This window comes from Thamnophis sirtalis, unplaced genomic scaffold, assembly GCF_051295495.1.
Source record: "Thamnophis sirtalis isolate CommonGarterSnake01/CBP01778 unplaced genomic scaffold, rThaSir2_p1.2 scaffold_3, whole genome shotgun sequence".
NCBI classification, from domain to species: Eukaryota; Metazoa; Chordata; class Lepidosauria; order Squamata; family Natricidae; genus Thamnophis; species Thamnophis sirtalis.
In genome coordinates, this window is record NW_028261383.1 from 107,043,082 (window position 1) to 107,068,121 (window position 25,040).

The 25,040-nt window shown below is 34.6% G+C and overlaps 1 protein-coding gene across 1 annotated transcript in view; it reads right to left on the reverse strand.

The window, feature by feature from the left end:
* TENM2 (teneurin transmembrane protein 2) overlaps positions 1-25,040 on the reverse strand; it is a 928,661-nt gene that overhangs the window by 238,467 nt on the left and 665,154 nt on the right. Inside the window, exon 7 of the mRNA XM_087709674.1 lies at positions 14,165-14,403. Within this exon, the coding sequence (XP_087565800.1) occupies positions 14,165-14,403 (239 nt within the window). The remainder of the gene's footprint in view (positions 1-14,164; positions 14,404-25,040) is intronic.

The window sequence follows — 25,040 nt, forward strand, 5'->3', positions numbered from 1 at the left end:
AATTAATACAGTGATTTTTGCCTGAAGAATAATTCTTCCCTACCTACTTATTTATTCTATTCTGGTTAAAAAGCAAAACTTTATTTGAAATCTGTAAGAATTGGCATTTTGACCCTCTTCTATCCCCTTCACAACTGTAAAACTCCTGAATGTCTCATTTAAACATCATCAGTCAATTCAATGGAGGTTTTGAGTGAGTGGTCTTAATTCTGGTTATATGTAATGAAGCAATTTTGTTTTTAAAACGCTTACCATGCTATTATGTACACAAAGATTTGTGGGTCAGCCTGACTAAAATAAATAAATGAACAAGTGAATGTAAAATAATAAACCTTGAATTAGGGCCCTCAGAACAGCAGTATTGATTTGGTGAATCAAACTATCAATGTAAAAGGGGAAAAATACATTACGTGAACTACACCAAAGACTTTTAGTTTCCATAGAAATAGAGATGCAGGTACTCAAGTTTTAATACTTTTTATTTGACATATAGCATTTGTGAGAAGCCTCATTTTTCTTCTCTTTTCTAAGTAAACATAAAAAACAAACATTTTAAAAGCAGTTTCAGTCAGCCTCCTTGAAGGTTACCACCAATATCTCCCTACTTCAAGTTATATTTAAAGCAAATGTTTTAGCCTATCTCCCTGTTTGTGTCTAGCTCCCCTTTTCAAGTAGAACACATTAAAGCTCAAGTACAGCAGGACCTATATTAGCAACAGGCCAATTGACCTTTCAGAAAGTCTCTTCTAATCCAAATCAACTTCAACGAAAGAAAGAAATAACAAGCAAAGAGTATTTGTACCCAACAGGCAAATGAAATCTCTCTCTCTCTCCCTCTCTCCCTCTCTCTCTCTCTTAGCAGTACTGAAAAATACAGTATATTTATTTATTCATTTAAAAGAACTGAGGCTTGTTAAGCTGATCAAACAGGTAAAAGAATGTTTTTGAAAGTTTAAATTAATCAGCCTCTGAGATTAAATATTAACCAGGAAAGAATCCCAAAGTTACCAATCAATCCTTTTTCCTTCTTAAAGCACACAGCCTGAGTCTCATGTGTAAGAGCAATTTCACAGAGTCACAAACATACAACCTGATACCAGAGCAGTCCGCTAGCAAGAAAACTGGTGCATCAGGCAGGGAGGAGAATTGAGGCACAAACATTTGAAGCTTGATTTCACCTGGAAAGAGGGATTGCTCTCTTTGCTTTTCTATAATAAATCATCTTATCAGAAGACACTGTGTCCTTGAGTGTTTGTTATCTGTTTCCAGTCCAGCTTGTCAGAAGAAGCCTGATATCGTGATGGAAACAGAAGTGATGTTGAGCTATGAAAAAAATGGATTTGTTGTTTTTATTCTTTAGTGCGCCCCACAAAAAAATGGTCCCCAGAACATTTCCAGTTCTGTATTGTCGTGTGAGTGGCATGCATGAGAAGAAAACGGAAATCCAATTTATACAACATCAATGCATTCTGCTATCCTCCTGCACCATCTACTAGTGTTATTTATGAAAAAAGGGAGGAGCTTTTGAGGACAACCTTGTCTTTAGGAGAAGGTGGACAGCTTCCGAAATCAGACGAGAATGAAAAAGGCAACCTATTTTCAGCTTTTATAAAAATTAGAATCTTTTATTAAACATACACCATTTGACTGCTGCACATAAGCATCAAGTTTTTTCCTAGATCAGATTTCCTAACCCTTTACTTGGCTGCCTGTATATTGTGTTAAACTGTAAGGGGGGGGGGGAACTTCCTCATTCCGATCCTATATACCTTGCAAACAAAGGAAATTTACTGCCTTTAAATATTATTCACATTTTGCAGAGGGGAAACTATCTCAAACAATATTCTCCTGGTGGTGGTGTAGGAAAACAGACATTTATTAAATAGCACACTATGCTAAAAATATAAAAGCACCTTTATAAATCTACTCCATCAAGTGTTCCCTTCAGGAAAGTAACTTGAAATGTAGCGTTGATATACAAATATTAGACATAACTCAAATAATACTATCATTGAAGTAGAAAGTTGGAGAATGAAATAAATGCTAATAAATATTTAAAGTTTTATGTAGGACCAGCTTAGCGGGAGGAAAATGTTATCACATTATTTGTTGTTAATTAGCTGCAGAATCTTAAGCATCCATTTCTCTTGTCTCTTGTTAACCATGAATATGTTAATTAACATTTCATCCATAAGCAAGATAAAATCAGAAGGAAATGGTGATGCTTTACTGAATAAGCTGCTGGTCCTTCAGAAAAATAGGTGCCATAGATCTCATTGTTAATCTTTAAAGAGCAGATTGAGTTCTTCTCTGCATTAAGCCATATATTTTAAAATCATTATTTTGTGGTGAACCACAAATAAGTATTACATGGTTTGGTTCTGATCTTAACAGAATAACAGGACTGGAAGGGACTTTGGAGGTCTTCTAGTCCAACCCCTAGCTAAGGCAGAAAACCCTATACTATTCAAACAAAAGATTGCCCAATTACTTCTTAAAAACCTCCAGCTTTGCAGTACCAATAATTTCTGGAGGCAAGTTGAATAATTATTCTAAATGTCAGGAAATTTATCCTTAGTTCTAGGTTAATTTGCTCTTGATTACTTGCCATCCATCACTTTTTGTCTTGCCTTCAGGTTTGAGAATAGGTAGAGTGCTCGTCTTTGTGGCAACCCCTTAGATATTGGAATCATGTCACCCCTAGTACTTCTTTTCACTAGACTAAACATACCCAAATCCTGCAACCATTCTTCACATGTTTTAGTCTCCAGCCCCCTAATCGTGTTTGTTCCTCCTTTTTATACAGATTCACAACATTTTTTTATATTGTGACAATCAAAACTGGATTCAATATTCCAAGTGCAATATCTTACCAAGATATTACAAATTGGTATTAACATTAAAAATACAACCACCTCTCGTAGTCAAAAAAGTCAAATATCTTGGGGTTAATATTTTAACCTCAAACGGGAAATTATATAAGCATAATTATGAACCACTTTGGCATAGTATACAGATAGAGATGAAAAATGGGAGAAATTGCACTTATCTTTGCTGGGTAGGATAGCTGCAGTGAAAATGAACATCTTACCAAAATTTTTATTTCTCTTCCAAATGTTACCTATACTTAAAAAAGATGCAAATCTTTTAGAATGGCAGAAGGGTATCAACAAATTTGTATGGGCAGGAAAGAAGCCGAGGGTAAAGATGAAAATAATGCAAGATGTACGCGAGAGAGGAGGCTTGAAATTACCTAACTTAAAACTATATTATGATGCCGTGGCGCTATCTGTAATTAGTGATTGGACTCATTTAACTAATGATAGAATACTGAATATCGAGGGACGCAATCTGGTATATGGTTGGCATGCTTACCTGTTATTCAACAAAAAATTGGATAAGAATTTTAAAAGTAATATTTTAAGAAATGCTTTACTGCGGGTCTGGAAAAAATACCAATATAAATTAAATGACAGGATACCCATATGGGCAATTCCTAGACATGCAATCGAAAATATGAATATAGCAAAAAAACAGGATAGAACTACCTACAGACAGCTTCTCATTTTGGAAAGGGGGGTACTACAACTAAAATCTTTAGAGGTATTAAAAGAGGAGAAGGTAGTTCAAACATGGTTCCAGTATGGGCAATTACAGGCCAGGTGGAAAATAGATCAAAAAATTGGTTTTATCCAAGTTGAGGATAATTTGTTTAAACAAATAAGAGATCAAAGTTTAATGCATATAAAGAGGATATATAATGTACTAATACAGATGGATTCGGAAACAGAATTAGTTAAAGATTGTATGATAAAGTGGGCTCAAAATATTGAAGAACCAATAATGTTGGATACATGGGAAAGAATATGGGTAAGAAATGTGAAATTTACACAAGCTCAAAACCTGAGAGAAAATTTTTATAAGATGTTTTATAGATGGCATTTAGATCCTAGGCTTCTATGTATCCGAATGTACAGCCTAAATGTTGGAGGTGTGGTTCTCTCGATGCTACATATTTTCATATATGGTGGACCTGTCAAAAGGTTAAGGCATTTTAGATAAAAATATGGTGGATTATGCAAAATAGCTTTAAAAGAAGGATAAAGTTTACTCTTCAGTTATTTTTACTAGGTATATGTACTGACTTTACAGTGGTAGAGACTAACTTGGTTCTGCACCTAATAACGGCGGCAAGACTGTTGGTGGCGCAATACTGGAAGAAGGAAGACTTGCCTACAACTCAAGAATGGACATTGAAAGTTACAAACTTAGCCGAGATGGCTAAAATATCAGCATATCTTAAAGATCATTCAAATGAGAGATATAAAAGAGACTGGAAAAAATGGATTGACTATATACAAAACAAATACGGGACTAAGAAATTCCAGATAGCCTATGCTTAAGATCAGGAATGATTTAAACTGTTCAAAGTTAGTGTAACAGGAAGAAGCTAAGATCAATGTAGAGATGTTATTAACCTCTTTTTTTATTTCTTTTGTCTCAATATATTTTAGACTGTGTTTGTTAAAAATCTATACCATATATGGGCTCTGGGAAGTCGGGGGGGAGGGAGGTGGGGTGTTAGGGGGGAGGGTGGGGGAGGGGGATATATACTATGTGTTAGATTTCAATGTAATGTGATTTCACATGTATACTGTTTCTCTTTAATTTCTCTGTAAAAATAGGACAAGCTGAATACATTGACATATAGTAGAAATACACCAAGGGGAGGAGGAGTGGGATAGAAGAAAGAGGGGTAGAGAGGGCGGGAGAGAGGATGGGAGGGAGGGTGAGAAGGAAGGGAGGGAGTGGACTGGGAGAGAGGAGTTGTAGAGGGGGAGGGGAAGTAGGGTAGAGGGGAATGACAGAGGGAAGATAGAAAGTTGGAGAGGGGCGGAAGAAAGAGAAAAAATAAAAATAAAAATACAACCACCTCTCAATATTACACATTAATTTAATCTTGTCAGCTTTGTTGCACATAGAGCCAGGGGCAATAAATTCAACAATGAATTTTGAATTCAATAATGCTTGATTTCTAAACATTTTGGAACATTCTGAAGTTCCAAAGCAACTTTTGTTCTGGGAATGAACCTTGTTCAGGTATTACAGCAAGGATAAACCTGACAACACCAAGTAATAAGTATCTTTTTCTGTCTGTAAAGTTATTCTTTGATGCTGGTAAAGAGCACAACTCAATAAGTACAGTTCAAAATTTAGAACCCGAGAGTCTTTATCTACCCAGCTGTACACACAAAAGCTTCCACTTAATTCTGAACATGCAAATAAATAAATAAATAAAACTTCATGTATATAAATCTGAACTCCTGGGTCCCCTTGATTGAAATCACCCATACTAGTTATGACACTGATACACTGTAGGTATATGGTCTGTTTCTCAAACAGTGAGAAGATCCTGTAGAAGACCTCCAACATTCGTTTCAACTTAGTTATTCTGTATTCTGATTGCCACAATGTGTTTTAATAGAGGGGTGATGCTGCTGTTTGTTTTCAGGGAGATTGACTTTGCTTCTCACAGTTTATTGTCACAATCTCAGCATCTTTCCATCCAACCTGGAAGACTAATTCATTTTACACAAGACTGGTCTAGGATTGATTAGATTTTATGGCTTATTCTTTTCTTAGCATTGGCCTTACAAGCTAATCATATTTACTGGGAGACAGTAAACTAACTGCTATTGCTTTTCTACCTTAGTGGGATGAAACTGGAGAATGAACTCATATGTCCAAGAACTTTAAGATGTGCCAATCACTAAAAAGGTAATCACATCTGAGGGCAATGTCACTTTCCACATATTTATGTCTGCAAAGCTGGAGATATTCAACTATAATACTATAATGGAATTGAAAGGAGCAAAATACACAGGTATTATAAGAACTAGATCTGTCGAGATCAGAGGAAAACAGTTCAAGACAAAACTGGTCCTTACAAGGCCCACTCAGATGCATAACTGAACTGTGGTTATATTATAAATATGGTTTGCATTTTACACTTGTAATAGTCAATTTTTTAAACAGTTTTCCTACATCTTACGACAGACCTACTTATTAAAAGAACAGTATACTTGAAACTGCCTGTGAAGTTCCCAGTCCAGCATCAACTGAGAACAAACCTGACAGATATTAGGATTTGAAACTAATTCCAGTGAGCAGGTAGATGACGATGTTGACTATGTTTTTATTGTATGCAAACTTACTGAAGAGATATTTATTCATTTTGTTATAGAAAATTATGTCTAACATTTATTGTAATTCTCTAGCCCTTGTCACTTCCATTACCACATTCTAGTGCACATAGCTACACTCCATTTTATTACCCTTTCTAATTATTATTTTCACACTCTTTATTTCATACCTTCTTTTTACACTTTGTTTGCCTTCTCAGCATTTTTCTCACTTACCTACTTGCTCTTCTACTTATTCTTGCTAAGGGTATTTGTGGTTTTTGTCGGATTGCTAAAATGGAATGTTAATTGCCGCTTTAATCCATATGCATCAAAATAATAATACTGCATACAGATAATTTTTATAACATGTCTTATAGAAGTGCTTCTGTTGAATGCTGCTGCAATCAGTTTGGCAGGTCAATTCTCACTGGCTCAAGGTGCCTTACATCCTTTCAAGGTGGGTAAAATGAGGACCCAGATTGTTGGGGCAATATGCTGACTTTGCAAACTGTTTAGAGAGGGGCTGTAAAGCACTGTGAGATGGTATATAAGTCTAAATGCTATTGCTATTCCTGTAATTTTTCCATATCTTAATATGATATATTTTTCATTTCTTAATCTGTATTTTCTTTAGAGTATCACATGATATGTTGTCCCAAAGGTGCTTTTTCAAAAGGCAACTGGATTTTCTTTGTTTTCCTTGAAGATGTTTTGCTTCTTATCAGGGGTGGGTTGCTAATCACGTTCCAACCGATTCGGTTGGAACGGGGCCGGCGGTGTCCTCGTGCACGCGCGCAGTTCACGCATGCGTCTTAGCACCTGCACAATGCTCCAGCTGCTTGCGGAGACTCGCGCAGGCGCTGTATGTGCCATGCGCCTGCGTGGAAGTGCAGAAGCCTTCAAAGACCGGTAAGGAGCGCGGGCGGGCGGGCGGGCGGGCCCTTCGCTGTTCCCCTTCGCACCGACCAACCGGTTCGCGGGGACCACCGCGAACCGGTTGAAACCCACCCCTGCTTCTTATCCAAGAAGCTTGAATCCAAGAAGTGCTGAAGAAACTTCTGTTTGTGCTTTTTGAAAAAGGCAATTTAACATGTGGTACTCTAAAGAAAATACAGATTAAGAAATAAAATAACTATCATATTAAGACATGGAATAATGACAGAAAGGACACTAATTTGACCTCACAGGATAAGGAATTCAAATACTTGAGGGAAGACATATTTGCTCCAATCCTGATTAGCATTATATTGTTAACGTTGTTAAAGTTTATGCTAGCGGCTCAGATTAAATTTAAGTAGCACACTGAATTTTGAAATGGATATGTAGGAAGTACAAAAAGAACCAATCATGGATCTCCCATGTCATATATACTTCAAATTTATGCTACATATTGAATTAAAACAATAGAGAATAAGCAACTGATTCTTTCTCCTTTGAATAATCTAGCACTACAAACAAGATCACGATTTGGAACTATAGAATTAAAAAAAGGAGGCCATGTACTCCAAGCCAAATGATCACACACAATACTGCCCTTATTCCACCAGGGACATATTAATCATTGTATTGAACACTAATGTCCTGCTGTAGGTTCTCTTTCGCAATACTCTGTGGGTTTCACAAGAAGAAAGTGGCATTACGGGGTCAAGTGAAGATGCAAGGTATCAGAGGCTCATGTTCTACGGGCAGAAAATGCTTGTGAAATGATGATCTGTACAATGGCCTAAGAAGTTTAGAATAAATACTGTAATCCTTAAATAAATGACATTATCTTTTTAAACCAAGTTTATACCATCTAACTCCTTAAAAGTATATTACTGCTTGACAAGTAGTCCAATTTTTATTCCTTTTTTTACATGAACCAATATAATTTGCATACATAGAATTAATCCAGATCTTTATTTAAATGGTATAGCATCTTTTGCTGTCATTTCTGGCAAGTTGATTTTTTTTCCTTCCTTTTTTCGTACATGAAATTGTGTTTAAATAAATGTTTGCAAAGGAAGACCATCTCCGTTTTCAGAAACAAAATCTTACTAGACTGAAGTAAAATTGAAAGCTTGAATGTGTGTGTGTGTGTGTGTGCAATTTTGTATTATATCAACATAAAATATAAAAACATACCAGTGGCTTTTATGGGCTGTAGCATAATTTTTCATTTACTTTGGATGTAAAAACAGTATTTATTGTAATCTAACAAAAGAGGGAGAAATAAATGGAGAGGGGAGGGAAAGAAGTGCATTAAAAGTGTATTCAGAATTATATTGTGGGAAAACTAGTAACCCCTTGTGTATAAGAGTTTGCAACCAACTCAGAACCAGCTTCTCCAAGTAATATGGAAGTGGCCACAGGGGAGGAATTTATTCAAATGGTTCCGAAGAAGCCAAATGAAAATAATAGGGCAAATGGTTTCCTACATGCACACAATAAAATACTTTGAGCAGTACAAAAACACTCAGCTGAAATTATCTCTGCATAGGTTAATGGAATGGGAAGCTAACAGTGTTATTTGAAATTTACAGGTATTTCACAAAAAGCTTATAAAATACTTTTTAAATATTCCATTCCCCTTTGGTTATGTCATAACAATTTCCAATATGAATACCAGTGTGTTAATACTTCTGAAGCCTATTCTTATGAATATATACAATACCACCTGACTTCAATGAGTTTAGCTGTTAAGGTTTTCAGCTCTACATATGGGACTTTCTGAATTTTCTAGATTAGGTAGGTATACAGGATGCAAAATTGCCAGGTGGCAGAGAACAAAAAAAAGGAAAGTCTATACTAATGAAATTAAAATATTGTTGTTTTCCTTAGGTCAATAAAACTGAATGTATCAGGAAAAAAATGTACAAAGGTTATGCAGGTGGTTCTTGTTTAAGGGACACTCATTCAATGACTGTTCAAAGAGTAGTGAATGAGTAGTAATTACAACTGGATCTCATACTTACATATGCTGAACGCCCTGAAAGTTTGCTTCATCCAGCAGAATTCTTATGACAAAGGGGACACTATGGTTTGATATTGTAGTGATACCACATATAACACAATTAGTGTTACTGCTTTAACTTCTAAAAATAAAGAAGTGTCTTGACACTTCTTCTCTCAAAGCCATGATCTTCCCATTCTGGATCGATTGGCCTTGCTTAAGTGTGGATTATTTTAGCGATCCACTCTTCTTTTTCTCCTGTAGTTTACTAAGGGCCAAGTGGGAAGGAACCTGAAGGCTGCCTTTTCTGAATAGGCTAGAATCCAGAACTACTTTCCATTATCTCATATGAAAACATTTTAATAGATGAACTGGACATGTTAATAAAGGGAGATTAAAAAAAAATCAGACAGTTTTTGTCAGATAAGTGGTTTTGGTTAACAGTTGTCTGTTACTTCCCAGGGGAAAAAATCAATTACTTTAAAAATATAGAAGTTGTTAAGATGTTCCCTTTCAAGTGCCTCTTGTAATACCGAATGTGCTCTGCTTCATTAGAAAATGAATCTCATGCAGCACTCAGATACTGTGACTCTGGCAGCAGCTAAAGAAGTGACAGGATATATAATCATATCTGGGAACAGCTATGATGCGATTGTAAGAGTGGGAGTGTATCAAGGTATTTCTTGCTTTTTAGAAAATTATGGGAAGTATTATGCAGCAGGTTTACATTAATTTAGAAGTGAGAGTTCACAAAATTGTCTCTGCAAACTATATTTATACATTAAGAAGAAGGTGAATGGTTTTTTTTTTAAATATAAACCTCTCCATTTTCTGTCAAAAAGTGGATAATGTATTCCTTCGACTCTGTACATAAATTAAGTCTGTTAGATCAGCATCTCATATCTACAAGATCTTTACCATTTCCTTCTCTCCCCCCCAATCCCCCCCGGTCTATTTCACATGATGGAAGGCAACAAAATACGTAGCCCCAGCACTCTAAAATTCATCAGTATAAGTCTCAACATATCAATTTGAAAGAGCGACCTTAACTATATGCCAAGCTTTTAGTTTCCCTTGAAAATAATACTTCTATTGTTTCCAAAGGAAACTCTAAGTACCCAAAATTGCCATGCTTTTAACATAGTGACATGTTGATGGCCTGATGCTTTTTCAAGCTCAAAGTCTGACTGACAGGAGTCAGAGTGGTTTAGAGGAACAGTAGAAGCATAGCATTTTATATTTTGCAAGAATTATTATAGCAACAAAAATGACAAGGTGACTTTCTAATTCTGTAAGTTTGCAAAGGAAAGAACTGAAAGCAAATTGAACCAGCAAGTGCTTTCTCTGCTACAACTAAGCAGCAGAAAGAATCTGGAGTATGCATTGATTCTAACCGTTAAAAGTGTAATTCTGCATTTATAAGAGTCAGACACACACACACACACACCATTATTTTCTGAGTATCTCAATTGTATACAGGCCAACTACCAATCATAAAACTTTTAGGTTTAGGGACTTTTGAAAAATTATACCTGGTGCTGACAAGGTTTTGACACAAGATGCTGATGGTTGCAGAACACAGTGCAACAACATGAATAACCTCATATGAGGTTAGCAAAATTGACAAAACTATTCCTAGTTACAAACTCCAGAAAGAGTGATTTTGACCGAATCAATACTTTTGCTTGCTCAGGGCATATGTTCAACAGTTCCTAATTCAAAGTTATTGCAAATGGAAAGTGTTACACCGCTGTGAAATCATAATGTACTATGAATTATACTTGTAAAACAATATTTTTTTCCTGAAGAAATGGTGCTTTCATATTTTTAAATCTCCCTTTTTACTACTCCTGTAACTACTTTTTGATCTTGTGTTCTTGCACTTAATTTTCTCCAATATTCAAAACCAGTTCATTACTATTATTTCCAGATAATGCTATTTTAATCCCTCTGAAATAGGTACAAGATTTAATATCTATTTCACAGATACAAGATGTTGCATAAAGTCAACTTTTCCAGCCTCACTACCATCAAGTAAAGTGATTCCCTAGAAGGTGCTCATAAGCGAGTACACATGCACTATTTGTACATAGCAGCACATACTTTGAAAAAAAAAGCCATATACATTATAGACCTGACAAAAACATTTGTAGGAACCCTTTGTGGAGTATGATGGTGTGAATGGAATATCCTATCTCAAAGTAATGGAGCAGCCACACTCTCTGGAAGACTCTGAGAATATGAGGCTTTGCTTTTTCAGGTACCCGTGGGAAGGTAGAGCCACTTCATTGACTGTCCCAACAGGCATTTTGTCTCTGTCCACAACTGAAAAAAGCCTTCAAAGCAGCTGCCTTAATATTCTCAATAATTGCAGCTGTTTCAAAATTTTGAAGAAGTATATTTTGCCTTTTCAAATGCTTTGCACAACCAATTTGTATTTTTATAATTTCTATTTTATATTTTAACCATGATAAGAATATAAACATGATGGAAGTTGTTGATTATTTCATTTTGAGCAAAACAAATTGAGAGGGTTAGTTTCTTACTGCTGGCAAAAATGCTATCTTCAAAACTTGCTGTGTGATTTAAAATCACATTACAAATACTGAAGTTCAAGGATTTTAGGTTTATTTATCTCCAGGTATATTTCACTATGCAATTCAATCATGAAGAAATCCTTATCCAAAGAATAGAAGACTGCAGCCATCCATAGTAGATCTATAGCTGAACTACAACTACCTGTGCACCTCACAATGACTATGGCTGGAAAAGGAGGGAGTTGTAGTTCAGCACTTGTGGTGGTTCACAGATTTTCCCTCCTTGCCTTATAAGAGAACTTTGAATTTTCTTTGTTTTAAAATATTTGCATGCCTATTCATCTTAAAACAACTCTGAGTGGTTTTCAACAATAAAACTAAAACTATAAAAACGTATAAAAACCCCAAAATCTGTAACCTTGACCAACCTCCCAACAAATCTCTGCACCATTCTCCACCATTCTACCTCAGTGCCTTAATTCATAGCTTTTCATACTGAGGGCCAATTAAAATATTAGCATACCATCTGCAACTTGATAAAAACGCATCCATGTGATGGTACATTTCACTTTTGGGACTAATATTTGTAAACTCACTCAGCTCTTTACTAGATGTTGCTCTAAATCAGTGTAAATGTTCTATGTCAAGGGGTTGCTAACATTGATCAATCTGACTGGTATGGTTCATAATATAATTACTTCTAAGTCTGAATACTGAACATAGACGTATTTCAGTATCTTCCAGAAGAGGGCAGAAAATATCTTTCAATTATTTCCTTTTTACAAAGTTATAAATGAGGCATATAGACAATTTAAATTAGAATTTATCAAATATGTTTAAAAGCAAAAGTGAAGGAAAAATGCTATCTGTATGCTAATCACAACAAAATTGAATAGAATTTAACTTCATTCTTTATTCCTTCTGTTTCAGATTTCTGACAGGAAATTCAGATAAAATTATCTAGAATACCAACCACCTCAAATTGGGGCACTATCCACATTAAAATGGTTTTTATCTCTGAACTTTGCTCTTTAATAGCTATTCACATAAATACCCATAGATATCAAATTGAGTTTTTTATTTGTATCAGACAAGTAAGAGAACATTGAAATACTGTAAAAAATTTACTCAGAATGGGTCTAGTCATATTTATTAGGAATAAATTGACAGTTCTAGCATAAAGGTACAAAACAAAATCCAAGGGAGATGTGATGGTGCTATTCCCAATTTTCTATTAAAAATACTACTATGCACTTTGAATTATCTTTCTTTAGTTCCCTCACATATATTTTCACCCCAATAGAGTTATTTTGGTGGTTTCTTTCCACTTTTCTCAATAAATGTATCAGAAACAAAACGTATTGGTATGTTTGCACCTCACTGGTACCTGGAAGAGTGTTTTTACTATGTAATCAAATGATGATTTGAACAAAGGAAGCAATAGAACTTGCAGATTTATGGCTCTCATTACAATTATGGAGGAAGTATACCAAAATGCCTTGCTATTGTATAGTTATCAGCTGAGAAATTTTAAAGGAAAGATCAGTATTAGAATCAGACAGTAGTACAGTTGACAAGGTGATTCAGAAACAAACAATGCAGTCTTACAACGTAAGAGTAAAAAAGTAAAAGAAGAAAGTAATATATGTCCTATATGTAACCTGAATTTATATTGTACGGATAATAAAATATGGAGTATAATAGGATGAAAAATAGAATGTATAGTATAATATGATTCAGGAACAACATGAGAGATGTAATATAACATAGTATTCAACTTGCAATGTATACGAGGTTATTTTAAATATTCACAGAGCCTTACTATGCTATTACTTTTTCAGTCACTTTATAATATATAGAAGAGATAGAATTTAGGTTGAGAGGACTTCAGAGATTAGTTATGAATAACTAATTAAATCACGAACATTCAAAGTTTATAATTACATTTATCATTTTGATTCCATCTTCCTTTTTTCCCAGAAATCATATAGTATTACCTCCTCAAATGTTATCATTTCAACAACAACAACAACAACAACAATGGCAAGACAAATTTTGAAGGGAGTTAATCTGAGGGATAGTGAACATTTGCTTCTAGTCTTCTAGTTAATTTCCACAGCTGAGTATTGACTTGGTCTTAGATTTTTTTTTGTACTAAACCAATTCCCTAACCATTATACATTACATAGGACTGAATCTTAAAATGGCTAGCAATGAGCTCCACTACTACAAGAACCATTGTCTGATTAATCAGAAAAGTATAGGTAAATTTCCTTTTGCCATGAATATAATTTAGCTAAATGGTACAAAATTAGGGCATTGTCTCTTAAGCGGCATATTTCTGTTATTTCATTTTAAAAATCCAGTCCTTGTCCTCTCAGTATAAAGTGCACGTGATTTTAGAAATAGCACTGTTGATTACTATTTTGGTTTTATATGAGTAAAAGCACAGTGGACAAACATGAATTATTCAACAGATCATGTGTGATTTCTTGAAAGAAGTTACTTACCTATGAAATAGGCCAACAGTATAGCAAGCAAGATTGCAGCAGCGATAGCTGATAAAGCAGCACACTTCCAGCTACAGTATTTAGAGGGCTTTTTCAGCTTGAATGCATTTCTGGAGAAAGTATTTCTAGGTAACAGTCGGGGAGGTGGTGTGTAAACTGTTCCTGAGGTCAATGGGTATCCAGGGGAAGAACTACTGAAGAGAGGAGTTGTTCCAGATGATGTCTTGAACAAAAAATGCCTTAAAGGAAGATAAATATATCACGGTTAACAGATGTAACACATCCAAATAATTCAGCTATTTGGAAATACAAAGTAAACTAATAACACACATGACAAGGAAAGCAAGCTTCTGTTTGCTCAACATTTAATTTTAATTGTAGAATTATGAGCTGACAATACTTCTCCTTCATACATCTTGCTCAGGCAAAACAAACAAACCATATTATCATCAGTTATGATTAAACCATAATGGATGCTTCCAGGATCACATTATCACAAAAGAAATATGTGATCTAATGATTTAGCATTATGTGAAAACCAAGCCAATGATCTGAACAAATTAACAAAAAACAAGTTGCTTGAAAGTGATTTGAATCCAATTTAAGGGTCTTTATTAATGATTAACCTTAGTAATAATAATTCTTCAAATGCCAGCATGACTTTAAACACACTCAGGCCTTCAACCCTTACATTTCCCAAGGAAAAAGACAGTAACATAAATATCAACTGAAAAACAACTAATGTACTGTATATGCTTGCGAGATTCACACGTGCAACAAATGGTAATGTAAAAGTTCCTCTTTGTCACATGGGACAATGCTAAGCCTGGTTGTTTTTTAAATACAATTCAGGGTATTAGAAGCTAAATCTACCATCTTTAATTATACCCATAAGACTAATGGAAGCCTTATAAACCTTAATACAAAACAAGTTCAGACTCTGGAAAATCAGTAATGTCTTATTAATGGTGCATCCAACCAGGAAACCATAGAATTTTGCACTATTTTCAGGACAGCATGGTTCAGATCCAACAAATTATGTACAGAACATTAGAGAAATTAAAATGTAATGCTATAAAAGCTTAAATTATAATTCAAAGGTGAGAAAACTTTGCTGCATAATGAAAATTTGTTACCAATGTAATAGGAATAGTGATGATGAGGATGTGGATTACAATTATGATGTTGTGATTGTGATGGTGTGGGGTATGTGTGATTGATATTTTCATTTTTTTTAAAGTAAAGTTAGACATACATTGTCAGCTATTCCCAATCGTAGCAAATGGAAAAGTTTTGCATCAAAAACTTTCTCCTTCCCAGAAACCCTTAAAAGAAAACACCTCAGAACAGACATGTTGCTATAATAGAAGATTGGTTTACTCATTCTTCTCAATAGTTTACACAAAATAATGAAACTAAAACATAATATTAAAATAATAATTTTATTCTGCCTCTATGTGACATAAAAATGATGAAAATATTTTGTGATGTCACAACAAAAGCTCTCCCCTTTTGTATCTGTGTACAATGTGGCACAGTAATTCTATGGCTTATATCTCTCAGCAAAACACAAGTCACTTCAAAGAGAACCAATGTATAACTATTTGCGGGGGGGGAAAAACCCCACCATAAAAATGATGAGGTTTTTCAGTCCTTATCACCACAGCATAATTCCTAATATTGGCTCTTGGTCATGTTTTGTTGAATTCAATCTTGTTCCTCCAAAGATACTCTAAGCCTCTCTTCTGGTAGTTCATATCCCAAAGTTCCTCAACCAACCAAAGAACACTACAGTATCAATGCACAATGAGAGTCTTCAGAGGAATTTCTGCTTCAAACTCCTTAATAAACACCTATTCCATGCAGTGTCCAAGGTCTGTCTACCCATCCTTGGGGGAAAAAAAACCTCCAAGATCCTTTTCAAACCCCATAGGTTCCATAAATTCTTTAGGGCAGACCATCCTATCTCCTTGGGCATGCAACAAAACTAGAAGTTACAAAATGATCTGAGAACGGATGGTGATATCATCCAATATTTTTCAAACTGGACTTCCTATTGACTTTTTTTTCTTTTGGTTTGCAAGAGGGGACTTCCCAATGGCATTGAAAAATATTATGGTCTGCTCATTTCTGAAAAAGCCATGACAAGATGCAGTGGTGATCGGCCTCCTCCAGTCCCACTTTGTTGATGGGAGACATCAGACTGAAGTTGAACCCTAATATGGTAGAGCTGCAATATTTAATTTTTATTTTTATTGCTTCTTATCTTTGGCTTGTGTTTTTATTTTTTGTAAACTGAGCATTGAACTATACAATAAATTTTAGTATAATTTTAATATATGATTTTTAGAGGTTTTTTTTAAAAAAATAGCAAGATATGTAAAGCAAGCAACAGCATATACCACAATTTTCTCTGATTAAATATAAAAACAACCATGACGAAGTTCTACAGTAATGTTCAACAACTGAATTTCAGAAGCAAGGAATCTGTAAACAGAACAAAAAACTGAAGAGCGCAGTTCTTGTATAGTTACAAATAAAAGCCAAAAGAGACAAAGGTACTACTAAATGTGAGTTCATTGAAAATTATTTTTTTTTTAAAAATGTAAATGCATGTGGCTGTCCATTTGCTATAGCTCTTCTTTAAAGAGAACAGCTTGACAGTGTTGAATTCAACAAGACCTTATGTTTGCTGAAATGTGGTGTTAATTGTTGACTCCCTGTGAAAGCAGGAGCCAGTCATACAAATTGTACTTTTCTATTTTTCTAGCATCCTCTTCTCTCTAAATCGTGTTTAGTTTTCTAGTAAGCTACTATTTGATATTACAAACCCACTGTATTTTTTTTTCAGCCCTACATCATATTTTCAATTTCATATTAATTTCATTCACCTTTGGTGCCAAAAATAGCTGAAATAAATATAGGGAAACCAACTGATTCTTAACTTAGATAAGGGTACTTCTGATCATTCAAAGGGAACACTATTCTGGGTATAAATGTAATATACCTAAATAAATATTTTGTTTTGAATTAACTTGCAGTTCTCTATGTACCGTGCAATAAATCGGGAATTTTCACAACATGTGAGAAGGAACCAATTTCTAAACAGCCAGACCACACAGAATTGCTTCACTTGTTCTAAAACAGAAGTCAAGGACCCAATCAAGAAGAAAGAGAAAGAAAAAATTGCTATGCTTAATTGCCACAGATACACATACACATTTTTTCTAGTCTTGAACACATTGGAGCTCCTACAACTATATTTTCCTATAAACAAAGACAAACTCCAATAGGAGATTACTCTGTAGGATTGCCCAATATTAGAATGCTGTATGCCATAAAAATGATTCAGAAAGTGTCAATAATTGAGCTTTTTTAACAAACAGGAGAGAGATGCTGTGTTCACACAATGCCTGAATGTTTTTCAAGGTGTGCACAGCTTTCTTAAACTCCACAATCACTTTCGCGCAAATGGATCCAGTGTTATTCAGGAACTTACAAAATTGTTTAAACAGGCAATTGTTGATTAAAAATACATATAAGCAGTAACAGGTTTTTCTTAAATGAGCAGAAGCATATTGCTTTTCCTTAATCTTTTAATTTTCAGAAGTACTAGAAACTTCCCAAAGAGTTAGAAAATAGCTCTTTCTTTTTTATATTTAAGAAATCTGGGAATTATGGCCTATTGGATCAGGGATCCCTTGCATTTAGGCTTCCATGGATGTTTTATCCATAAGCATCTGTCCATAGATGCACATAGACCAATTTCCAGTCTTTTCTGGGCTGCAGCATAATCTGTATTCAAGTGGTTTAGTAGCTAAAATATCATTAGGCAGAGAAACAATCATTCGGATTAAACACAAAAAATATTAAAATAATAACACAAGATATGACTCAGGAACATTTTGAAGCTTTTCACAAACAACTGCCTTTTTAACAAGACATTAACAATTCTCCAACGGTTAAATTGCAGTTACCTATTCTATAAAGACATACCTTTCTTTCCAATCAATGCCAGTTTTCAGTCAAACTATCTTTGTGTATTTAACTATGTTAAATACCAAAATAGTTGCTCATTGGCATCTTGGATTTCTTAACATGGACACAGTTGGACACATAAGCACCATGTTTGAAATGCCTGACAAGAAAAATGGCATGTTACTCTTTAAAGCAGGTGTCAGCCTTTAGGGACACTGTTCTATAAAAGCATTAAGCTGAACCTAAAGCAACCATGTGCACAGAGAAAAGATTTTAAAGCAGGTGAAGATGCGATACAACTTCTGCTGTAGCATCATATAATTAAGGAACAGTAGTACTTTTTAGAGCCCTACTTTATTTTCTGTAGCAATGCTGTATGTGTTTTTTTTACAAGCAGGGAAAAGCTGATACTTGCACTCCTAAATAAGATGCCTTCTAGATCTTCGGGGGATTTGTCTTCACCTGGTCAATCGGAGGTTAGGATAGTGTATTGCCATAAGAGACATACATTGTCACATAGCAAGGTTTTGAAAAACAGCAAAGGAAGGAACTCCCATTTTCCATCAAATTGCTTGTACAGTTTGATTCCTGTATACCTGGATGACACATAAGTGAAGAAAAATATTTTTTTAGGCTTCACCTACATATATGGACTATTGTGCCATATTAACCATTTCTAGAAGCCATGACCTCCTAATCTAGCTTCAATTACATCCTCAAGCCCACTGCTGAGACAGATGCATTGGCCTGGAAATAGTGTTTTTCTGCTGTCACATTAATGGTTAGAATCTTTGGATGTTAAGATATTAGAATCGCCTTCGGATGTTAGCAATCATCAGGATTCTAATTGGTTCAGCATTTACAGAGTTTTGCATATCTAATTCAACTTTAATTCAACACTTGACTCCAAATAATTCAGAGGAGCTTCTTACTTTAAAAAAGACAGGAGCCATTAAAAAATAAAGATTGCTCAGGAGGCAAATTTACTATAACAAACAAAAGATGCTACAGGAGCCAAACCACTAACCTCCCCATAGGCCTTGAAAGGTGCTATGCCAAGTGAGATGGGAGACACACTGAAAGGTGATTCCAGAGAAGCTGTAAGCAGGCCCTCTGATGAAACACCAAGGAGGTTCTGCAAAGCTTGGGGTTCGGTAATGGAAATAAATATAGTCTCAGAGCTGTCAAAACAAACCCATACACCATAGAAATGTCACCTGGCTAGAGCAGAAGCACGGTAGTAGATAAAAGGGAGGAAGTATTTAATGGAAGGGTTTCCCTGCATGTGTTTTCCCAGCTTTCAAGCGAAACAGCAGCCTGGAGGCAAGTGGATTTGAGGGAGAAAGGATGCACTAAGAAGAGAAAGGAAGGGGCAACTGGCAATTACTATTTATTGTTTTAGTAGCATTTGACAGCAATAATGTTATTTGTATTGATCCTTATTTGACATACTGTCTCTTTCCACTTCTTTTTTTGTAGTATCATTTGTTCCATCTGCCCTACCTATGATTGAAGATTAGTACAAAGTTTGGTGATTGTGTGTATTAGTTGTACTATTGTTAGCACATTAATCTGCTTTGTGTAATTTTATTGTATTTTATAGCTACCTTTTACTTTTATTAATAATTATCAGTTTATGTATGTTTAGAGAAGTGTTCCTGGCCTAAAGGTTTTGATTTGATTTTATCCTTAGGGAACTGATATCAACCATCTGGAAAGAGATGTCAGGAAAGAGACTGTTCAAACTTTTAATCCCATCCCACTATATATTCCTAGACTTTTTATGGTTGATTTTCCTGCTTGTAGGTAGCACTGGATAAGAGGCAAAAGGCAGCAATCCTTATCACTCCCCTGAAAATAATCTATATTTCATTACACACCCACACCCACACACACCCACACACAATCTCTATCTATCTATCTATCTATCTATCTATCTATCTATCTATCTATCTATCTATCTATCTATCTATCTATCTATTAATGGGCATAAGATTGAAAAAAAACATAACTTTCATGATAATAAGTATTGAATTATCAAGCCAATGTAAATGCTGAATAATAGAACAGTTCTCCACACTGTGGAGATCATAGAACACAAATATCATTAGACAGCTCCTTTGTACTAAGTTGAAGGTCATAGCCTGAAGAAGACATTTTTCAATACACTATCAGATTTCTTCCAGGTTTATGTCACTTTGATAACCACTATAATATACAGTACATATTTATTAACATGATCAATAATATTAATCATATGCTGCCTTTCAGCGGCAGCTTGATTTTGCTATGTTTTTGGCTGAGAACATAAAAAGCTTCTGAAGTTAATTAATGAGTTCTTACAAACTCTCCTGAGAAAAGAGCTGCAACTCAATCTTGTTTGCACCCCCAAGAGGACATGTCTTTCTTCACTCTATATCGAACAAACATACAGGCAAGAGAAGAAGGCAAGCAACTCAATCTTTAAAATATTTGCAGAGGCAGAGTCCCTATCCCTATATGCAAAACCCAAGCTAAGGCAAGCTAATTCAGAAATCAAACATCTTCCATTTTCCAGAAAGTGATGTCCTCAGTAAGCAGGGGGTATTTTTAAAGCAATGGTACAAAAATTCTATCAGATTTAAAAAAAAAAAAACTATTTTAAATAAGCCGGCAAGTCAATGGGTTTAATATTTGACTAAACAAAAAATAAATAAAATTAAATAAAAATGCAATCTTCAATAGTTAAGTATGGTTAAAAAAAAACTGTATTTTAAAATCATTTACTTTTTCTAAAATCACAAAAAGTATATTTTAATCTTATTGGTAATTATGAAAATATTTATAAAATGATAACATTACTTTTTATTTATAAAAAATGTAAAAGTGAATTATTATGTATAGATTTTAGCATGAAATTTGAAGATCATTAAAGACACCAACTTTAAAAAAAATAGTTGCTCTATTTGTAAAGTAACATGTGTTAAGTAGGCAACTGGCCAATCCTTTAACTTTTATTAGGATCAAGGCTTCTTGGAGCACTTCACAGTATTGAACTACTGCCACATTACAGGTTATTCAATAATCTTTGATTTGTCAATTGACCAATGTGTCAAATAAGCCTTAAGCTATTTTAGCTTGAATATATTCTGTGTAGAACTTTTTTTTTCCCCAGTCAGGGCTTAGCTAGGTGATATATCAAACAAGAACAGATGTTGATTACAAAAAATAAGCACACTATTCCAAGTGAGTTGAGGGAAAAGTTGCAAATGTGGCAGCTGGATATTCCCTCTTCCTACATTAGAAATTATTTTTTCTCTATATATTTCTGAAAGATGTTATTAAATATGAAAATTGGCAACATATCTTTTAAGTTGATGGGCACACACATTTTTAAGTACCTTAGTCATAGATTCATAAATTGCCTGAAGATATTTCAGAGCTCTGTTCTCATTTCTTTTTTAATTGCTTCCCCCACCATTTAGAGCCGCATATAAACACACTTTAATATTTTTTTTAAAAAAAAGTGGCAGAGAAGCATCAGATAATGCTTACTATATAACACTCCTAAAGCCTTCCTAGGTTTTACAGATAGGTGGTCTTAAAACTAGCAGCAAAACAGGGAAGGCAGGACTTATTGTAATTATTGAAGTAGACTTTAAGGCAGCTAGAACTTGTCTTCTTTTTTGTAAGAAAAAGAAGAACAAAAACAAGTAGTTCCCTTAGAACAGATGTGTGGTTTTTATGGTTCTTTTAAAATCTTACTAAACCAGAAATACAAATCTCTTAATATTGCATATAGTTTTGGGTAATATAGTGCCCTGCTGGATCAGCCAAATACCTTATCTGGTCCAGCATTCTGGGTATTAAAATGGTCAAAGAGATACATTCAATTTGTCACACGGGGAAAAAGAAAATGTTTATGTGGTAGCCCAGAATATGAAGACACTGTTCTTCGTGCTTTTTCCTTTCTGCTGTTCATCTGAGACCAGTTAGTAAAGAGAAAAGTTATTAATACTGCTACATAGCATAGCCCTTATAGCAAGAGGATATGCTCTCTTTTGAGCATTCCTTAAAGACTTTCTTGTATGCTATCAATGCAAAAGCCTTTAAGGCATCTGTTTTCATTCTTGAAAAGGAAGGTTACTCTATTCTATCATTCTATGTTTCACGCTGGCAAATATAAAGCAGAGGTGGAAAAAGTAATTAAACTGATTGTCCCCACTATTTTTTTAAACCTTTTTTTCAGCTTTATTGTATATTTAGCAGTGTGAAACATAGAATGATAGAATAAGGTAACCACATGAGAAGGAAGAAGAAAGAGAAAAAATTGATGAAAATGAGGCTAGAGAAAGAGATAATAGGATAAGAAAGGGGGAGAAAGTGAGAAGATCCCTAGTATCACTAGTTCTTCAAGGCTATAAAGTCTAGTCTTCAAGGAATCAACACTTTTCCTTCCTTCCTTCCTTCCTTCCTTCCTTCCTTCCTTCCTTCCTTCCTTCCTTCCTTCCTTCCTTCCTTCCCATTCTTAGCAAATGTGCATCCTCACCTGTGCATTATTAAATACAAATTGATAATTATAGAATTTTCACTTTCCTTCCCAATGATCTAAAGCACGGTTTTCAAAGTCGACTGCATCACGTGATATATCACAACATTTTTTTGTCTTTCCGGAGCTGGGGTGGCCGTGGCCTGCATGTGGCATATTTGGCCCGTGAACTACCAGTTTGACATCCCTGATCTAACGCATGGAATTAATGTATTTAAAATGCTTGTACGCCACCTACTTTAATAACTCTCCCCCCCCCATTTTTAACAGCAAGCACCCATTGCATTAAAACAATTCATCATTTGCTGATCAATCACTACCAGCTCATACTGCATTAAAGTACATGTGAAGCTTATATATTGCTTTGCCAGAAATATGCTTAACTTTTAACATGCTTGTATTTAATTGCATCTGCCACACTCATATCCATTCATGAAGCTTGTAGACATCGGTTTTAATTTCTTAGCACCCTTTTTTTACACTGTTATCATGAACATTTTCATTTCAACAACATTCACCACTGTAGTACTTACTCTCAGTTCCAGAGCTCCTATAATTGTACATTGGTCCCTGAGGGGATATTTGAAAGAACTTTATAATTTGAAAATTGTGTATATTTCAAAGCTTTGTTTCATGTTTTTCAGACGTTTATTAATGTACAATAGAGTCTATCCTCATATCCTATGGCTTCTGAATTTGTTCAGGGACTTTATAATTTGCTTTATCAAACACTCTTGAAAGTACAGCTGTATACTGAAAAATGAGAATTAATGTTCAGTATGTTCTTGCGGGAAGCAATATACCCACCCTACTGTAGAGGATTTTTTTTTAAAAAAAACCTAGGTTTTTGGATTTGTAGTCAGATTTCAAATTTGCACATACAAGGACTCTTATACAATAGTTGCCATGGGAATTGCCTATTAACAAAATGACTGTAACAGTGGCCATGTTGAGTCAAACATTTTCATTTACCTGAAGACAAATTGGTGAGGTATTTTTCTGCTTCCCTCTCTGGTCGCCTATAATGTTTCTAAAGTCCTTTGCTTACCTTTCCATTGTTCTGGACAAATGCTAGCATATTTCTAAACAAGAACTAGGTGATAGCGACACATTTTTCATTTCTTAAGAATGCCTAAGGGTCTGATATGTTATGCAGCAAGCTTGCAATTTAAAATACAGTGGGAGAAGACGACCTGATAAACACCAAATGATGTATCTGTACATGGACATTGCTATGTTCAGGCATTATACTGTCTAAACATCCATATAAATTATATTGCTATCATTTATAACATAACCTTTTTAAAAGGCTATAAAATTATCCTAAATTGGCCCATAAAGTTATCATCTTATCAACATTATACATTTTATTTATTACGTTGTTTATAGTACTTTATATCTTAACAGGATTTCTGTAATTTACTTTATGTTTATAAGGAGTGACTCAGTCATATATTCTGCTAATTCTCCTTGTATGTGATATTGTGTGGGCAATATAACATTCCTTGGTAAAGACAAGACCTAAGGATCTGCCAATGGCCTGAAATTAATTGCATTAAGTAACAAATATTTTAAAAATACACAAATCACTTCTGGCTGGCAAATGAAGGGAACATATTCTTGAACCACTCAAGAATAGCACTAATTTATCTTGCTATTTAAACTTCTTTTCTTTCTATCCAGAATAAAGAATTGCTAATTACAGTAATGCAGACTTAATTTATACTAATATAAATAACACCACACAGACTTGAGAATTGGCATTGTGCAATTTCTGACAAATACTATTTCAAAGAAAATATATAATAGCTTTTTGGGCTGCCCTAATTTATAAGCCATTATGCCTTTGATTGGCATTTTGAAATGGCCCCATCTGTAGTTTTTCTAACAAAAGAGCTTAATATACTGAAGTAATGATGTAAACCTGCATGGAAAAATATAGTGCCATCGTTATAGCTCTCATGAAAACTCTGTCAAAGGTATTGATGTCTTTAAATGAACAACTGCTTTCTTTACTTAATCTCAAATCATTTTACTTAAATTAAATACTGCATATTGGGCTGTTCAACATGCACCTTAATAATATGAACTCCTGCAAACTGGAAAAGGCAAGAAATTCTTGCAAAAGAAAAACTTGTTTCAAGCTAACAAGCAACTAATAAAAGGTAGGTCTGCTGCATTCCCACCACAGAATTGATCTGCTGCTCTTCTGAAGTAAACATTCCTCCCTTGAAAACCAATGGCATTCAATTAAGTAGACCAAGATTCAAAACAGAGCAGCGAACAACAGAGTCCATAAAACACAAACATAGCTATGAGCCTGTCATTCCATGTTGCTTGCTTGCTTGCTTGTGAATATGTAAGAATGTT